Raw genomic sequence first — 6380 nt, forward strand, 5'->3', positions numbered from 1 at the left:
GTTATTCTAAAGTCAGGCAAAAGAGAGAGAAACCCATTTTGATAAACTCATTTATCTATTCTATTTTTCTTTTGAATGTGCAATGATCCTGTTGGTCTTGAAGAGAAAAATAGAGGACGTAAAGGCATCTGGTTTTGTATCAATAGAGGACAGAGTAGCAGAAAACTGGAATGTCCTCTATGATGGCCACCCTACATGTGCCTCACAAGGTATCCGTTTCCTGCCGGTCACTCTATGTACAAACAGGATCTTTGCCCTAGTACTGGAGCCCAACGGCCAACCCAACAATAGCTTCCTTGTCCACATTCCTCACCTGACAAATCAGCCACAAGGAGCAAAAGGGCTTTATAAAGCTGGGGCAGGGAAGGGAGGTTCAAGTTCCCCAGAACTGTGTAATGTAGGGTAAAGATGAAAGCTTCTTTTGGCAGAGGTCTTGCCCAGCCAGCTTTTACTTCCTCTTGGTTTTATAAGCTAACAACTGTGTTTGAATTGATCTGTTTTCTGTCATCACACAGTACTGTGGCAAGCAGCTATCCATTGACACTTCTAGCAGCTGAGTAGCTTGCTTTGTCTTTCAGATACAAGCTAGACTATGTGAAAGGATGTGTGTTGGCATCTTTGCGCAAGTCTACGTACACACTAGACCCAGGCCTTTCTCTGACTGACACCAAGCAAAGGAGCAGACCCACCGTTTATAAAACTAGTGCAAAACTCCTTTAGCCCATAGGCCGGAAGCAGGCAGGGAGGCTGTCGAGAAAAAAAATCACCGATAATTCCTGTGTGAAGCAATTCTGGTCAAAAGGTAAGAACCAAGGGCAGGGACTGTGCTATAGAATTTACAATATAATACTCCTATCTTTCTGTGCCTCAACCTCTACTCCTAAGAAAGGCATTTCCATGGTACCTCACTCCTGTTCCACCCCTTCACGACTTCTGGGTCAGCTGCACCATAGCTAAATTGCATACCTCTGGGATCCCCAGAGCCTCAGCAAGCTAAGGCTTCCTAGTATGGATACGTAAGCCCAGATGTTGCCCCAGTGTCTCCCTGGTAGGCTCTGTCTACAGGAGGGGACCTCTGGAATGAAAGAGCTGCAAAGTTACTCAGGTCCTGCTTGCCTGAGTGAGAATGCAAAGCAGGGACCTCCGGGGCTTTGCAGAGTTTATGTTTATTACATGAAACACCTTTATGAGCCAACCAGGTGATCTCATCAGAAAGCCAACAGCAAGTTCATCAAACAAAATCTGCTCTCCATAAAACCATGTTGATTGGGTCCCTTATAAAGTCAGTCCAGTATTGCCATTTCTATGACTTTGCCCAATGTCAAGCTGACCCATTTGTAATTTTGTGCATCCTCCTTTTTATCTGCTGACACTACAGTGCTTCCAGTTCTCTGGATTTTCCAAGGTTTATTGAGGATCAAGGGCCAAAGGCTCAGAAAGCTCCTGGATGTTATGTCTGGATCATGGAAAGCCAGGTCTAATGCTTAGGCCTGGGAAATGAAGAGGAGGGGTAGGAACAGAAGTCCAGAGACAAGAATCAGGGCAAGATCACAGCCAGTGGTGGGACACAGGTACAGGAGCACAGGTACTTGTGTCACCTGTTGGGACTTGCCTGTGTAGATGTAGCTGTCTGCAGGACACTGCATCTGTGCAGGCTTTGCAGTCAGTTCAGCATAAAAGATAGGCAGGTGGAGTTAAAAGCTGATGTAGTTGCTATCTATGAGGAGCCCCCAAATGCATCCTCATAGGACCCTTTTGCAGTGAGGCTGCCACTGTCCATGGGGCTCGCTGTCCTTCCTACTCACAGGGGTCTGAAAACAAACACACTCTCACAAATTGCCAAAAGGACTGAGAATGCCTGGAGGGGGCCCTGAGTGCCCACTGCCCAGATCCCAGACAGCCCTGGCGTGTTGGACAAGCCAGGCTGAAGGGCCCACCATGTGGGCTGGGGGTGGGTGGCAGGGACTGCAGACTGGCTGAGGTCCCCTGATTTAGGCCAACCCATCCAGGCTCTCCAACAGCACCCAACCCCAGGGCCTCTGAGCCTGTTCCCAGTGGGGTGGTGAGTATGGAGCTTACCAGATCACAACTTGCTCACCCCCACAGGGAAGTATTTGACTCATCAGGACAAGCAGAGAGGCTGCAGCAGGTTCCCAGTGCCTGTGCTGGGGAACTGGAAGCCCCAGGAGGCCCTGGATCCCAAGAAATTCAACTCCCTCATTCTGCCGGACGCATGAGGGAGTTTCTGGAGTGAGCACTCTTGCAAGTCACATGAACTCTCTAAATCAAGGAGAATGGGTCTCCTGACTATACTCCCTGCCAGCACATGCTTTTCTTATCTCTCTCCACCACAGACATCCTAGGATGTTTGATGAACTCCCTGGATGTTCTCCTTGCTTCCTGGGAAACTTCAGTTCTAGAGCTAACCCTTGGAGAAGTTGGTGTTGGGTGTGTGCTCTACCCGAGTTATTCGCTGAAGACGGTGGGACCAGGAGATTCAAAGCAATCTATTAATTCTAATAAGAACGTGCCTGTGAAATCAGGCAGCTCTGTGGGAAACTCATCCCCTTCCCATGACTCAGAGCCCTTGTAACCTCTGGGTTTGGGGTAATGGTGCTAATAATCTGAAGTGCTGATGCTCTGTAGCCTCATAATTGGGGTTTTCACTTTAGTCACCCACCCTCCTGGCTTGATTCAACTTCTGCAAGGGAGCACAGCTGGACTGAGTCTAGGCTGTAATTATAGGCCTGCTGTACTGGAGACAAGCCCAGGCTCATTCACGCTACCAGGGTGAAAGAACAGTATCAGCTCTGTGACTAGTGCCACATGGTCAAGTCCTTGTTTTGGGGCTTGGCCAGTCCTGGGGCCAGAGGCAGCAGCCAGGTTCAGCAACCAGATGGCTGTGGGGGAAATGCCTCGTGCTAGGTCCTGGCTCAACTACGTTCAGAGAGGTCACATTAGCTGAAGAAGCTATAGTCTTTTGCTGCAGGAGCAGGGAGACCCCTGACAGGTCTAATGGTCTCTACTCCCTGGTCTTAGTACTGATGCCACCTAGGAGAGCTTTAAAAGCCATATCTCAAGCCCTGCTTTGACCTTGTGTCTCTGTGCAGAGCAGCTGAAATGCCTGCACTGATTATGGGTGGGAACCCCTCTCCACGAGCATAATTTTTTGTGCTGTGCTCATAAATAACCTGGGCATCTGGTTTCAGCATCTTAATGCAGGATGTGTGAGACCTATCAGTTAGCCTGGCCTGGGTGTCCCACCCAGCCTCTGTCTGTAGGGAAGCAAAGCTAGTAAAACTACCAGCTGGAAAGCCTGCCCCCAAGCCAAAGCTCTGGAGATTCTTGGTTCTGAGAGTCCTTGGCTCCATTCCTGTGATGATCAGACAAGATAGCAATCACTGCAACATCCTACTGCAGAGGCCACCAGTGCTGATTAGTAAACTAGCTCTGTTTTCATCCACCCTGGCTTTACACTAATATCACTCCCCAGATCTCGGGGCAGCTTCTGGAGAGAGCAGCAGAATCCAAGCCAGTGGTGACAGGTTGCTGGGATCTAGCTGTGGCCACAGGAACAAATCATCAAGAGGAAAAAGGAGGCACAGCAGGTTAGCTGCCCATTTCCATGCTCTTTCCCTGCAGCTCATGAAAGGTAAGCTGCCATGACTTTCACCTTTGTGAAAGACATCCAAGTCATTATGGTTTTATCTTCTATTTTCTGTGGGGTAAGAGAGCACAAAGGCAGTTACCATGGATGGAACATGCCTGCCTTTCCCTCACTGTAAACTTGTTTGTGTGCCTGTGGCCATGCTGTTACTTGCTCCAGTTAAGGGCTTGTCTAGGGCACTCAGCAACGTTAATCCAAACAAGCTTCTAAAGCTAACTGGTTAAACTGAATTAAATTCCTGTGTGGATGCTCTCACTCTAGTTGCTGTAATCTGGTTTGTGGGTGAAGGAAGGGCAGTTTGTATCTACATGGAGGTTTAATGTGGTCTAACCAATCCATTTTAAATTCAGTTTTGGTTCAATCACTTTCAAGAGTGTCATTACGCTCGCAATTCCTTCGAGGTATGGAACGAACATTAGCTCTTATTAGTCATTGATGCCTGAATACCAAACAGCAATCACCACTATCACTAATTACAAGAGACATTTTTGCCTTGGCTTCTGTAATTGCTTTTATTTTGTTAGTATTTCAAAACGGGGGCTGGGGTGCCACACGTCCTAAGGTGAACAGCTGACAGCCCAGAGATTGCAAGTTCAAAGCTGTAGCACAGGTGCTTATGGTGTAGCCCTGTCTGATTCCAACAAATCTGTGAATGTTGCTAAATACCTTGTCACAAGGATGCAAAAAAGGAAAGGAAGTACCTTAAAATCAAAGCCATTTCAATTTACTCACCCACAGCCTATCTATAAGAGTTCATCCTTATCCAAATAAAAATATAGTTAAACTTTCAGAATTATTTTTAAAAGTGATTACCTACATCAGACAGTTTGCAGTTGTCCTTTAGCAAGGCAAGCTAGATTTGCACCTTGTAGACTAACTAGATGAGAGGTGCATAGCATAAACTTGTATAAGCAGCAGGCTTGATTCATCAGCTGCTGTGAAGGGACCTTACATAAGTTTATGCCAGTGGTTCCCAAACTCTGACAAATTGTGCACCACCAATTTAAAATGATACAACTTTAAGTACCACCAGCAAATTTTTCAGTTCAACCTTAAGTACCACCAGCACATTTTTGTCATATAATTATAATAACACTCTTAACTTGTAGTAGTGGTGGTATCCATACCAGATTGGGATGCATCTCTACCTTGCCTTCTGCCAGACTTCAGAATACTTCTCCTTCTTCTATATCAAGTCATTATTTAAATAGGTATTAACAGCAGCAATCAAACTGAAGAGTGAAAAGTAAATGCAAATATAAAAGAAAAGCTAAGCTTTTAAATACCAAAAGGAAACAACCACAGATGAGCTGAGTACAGTCTAATAAACTGTAGCAAGGGAGATGAATTAGTGAAGTTAACAGAGATTGTCTACACAGGATCACTGACAAACACTGATCCAAATTAGCTTAGGCTCTGACTGTAAATTGGTTTGCCTCAGCTGCATTTAATACTAGCATGGACACTTTTATTCAGGACAGCCTGTTGGTGCCCTAGCCGACTGATACTCAGGCCAGATAGCTGCAGCCTGTCCTCAACTTCAGTTATGCAGGGGATCTTAGATGTGTGATTTTTGTCTGCCCCCACACTGGATTGCTCATTTATGCCAGGGACAGAGTCCTGGCTCTGTTGAAATCAATGGGAGCTTTGCTGTTCACTTTACCGGGGCAGGGTTGCATCCCAGAACTCTTTGGGCCACTGTAATTTAAGTTGCTGAAGCTTTGCACCTCTGCTGCAATGCAGGTGTTTTGCTGGAAAGTTCTAGGCACTCTTTTCTGTGGGAGACACTGTGGGCCCCTGGGGTGAGAGGGAAGCACTGTCTGCTGGGCCATGCTGCCCATGGGGTCTCCAGATCATCACAGTCCATGCAGCACACGCTGGGCAATAATCTCAGAAACCTTTGCAAGTCCATCCTGCCGCAGCAGCTCAGCTGTGGTTCAGAGGCAGTCCTCCTCCAAGCTTGCAGGAACAGAAATGTTATAGATGTGTAACAGCTCCCATCTGAGAAGTAGCAGGAACCTTCCCTAGGACCTAGAAGTACTTAGATCGGTCAAGGACACCGCTGTTCACAGAACAGTCCTGCTGGTGGGGCAGGCCTGGGTATCCTACAGGGATGGGAGGCGGTTAGAAGTTCTCATAGTGATGCACGAAGTAGGCCTGGTCCTTCTTGTTGATCTGCTTACAGGCTTTCTCCACGTTCTTGGTCATTCCTGGGGGGCCACAGCTGAACACACCGATCTTCTGCACCTGGGGAGGGAGGAAAAACAAAGGGGTGTCTAATACCAGAACAATGAAAGCCTGAGAGCAGGGATGTTTCAGCTGGCCTCCTGCACCGGGCTATGCTCATTCATACCAGCTCATGCCCCTCTGCCAGACCCTGAGCTGCACACCCTGCCCCCCTCAAGTGTTACTTATAACTTCCTCCCACCAGTGGCAGGGAGTAGGCGTCTACTTCAGCTTCCAACAGAGACAGAAAACCTGTTTTCATGGAAGAGTGTCAAAAGATGAGGGGCTGGCTGGCAGTGACCTGGCCCAGGGGGTTTGAAAGGGAAAAAATGATTGGAGGACTTGGGATTCCCTTTCCGCACCACTCTGGTAATGATTTGGGCCAGAAGTTTTGAAGGGGTAAAATATGATTCAAGGACTTGGGATTCCCTTTCCGCACCAATCAGGGCCCAGGGGCCCAGAGACTCACCTCCCCCCCCCCCCCCCC

The 6380-nt window shown here is 47.6% G+C and overlaps 1 protein-coding gene across 1 annotated transcript in view; it reads right to left on the reverse strand.

Annotated features, from left to right (window-relative positions):
• Positions 1 to 4804: 4804 nt before the first annotated feature.
• Positions 4805 to 6380, reverse strand: part of LOC109288798 (dual oxidase 2-like) — a 53576-nt gene continuing 52000 nt past the window's right edge. The window contains exon 33 of the mRNA XM_019504554.1: positions 4805 to 5914. Coding sequence (XP_019360099.1) covers positions 5792 to 5914 — 123 coding nt within the window. The 3' untranslated portion in view covers positions 4805 to 5791. The remainder of the gene's footprint in view (positions 5915 to 6380) is intronic.

The sequence above is a fragment of the Gavialis gangeticus genome, unplaced genomic scaffold, assembly GCF_001723915.1.
Source record: "Gavialis gangeticus isolate Ggan-Ray unplaced genomic scaffold, GavGan_comp1, whole genome shotgun sequence".
Taxonomy (NCBI): Eukaryota; Metazoa; Chordata; order Crocodylia; family Gavialidae; genus Gavialis; species Gavialis gangeticus.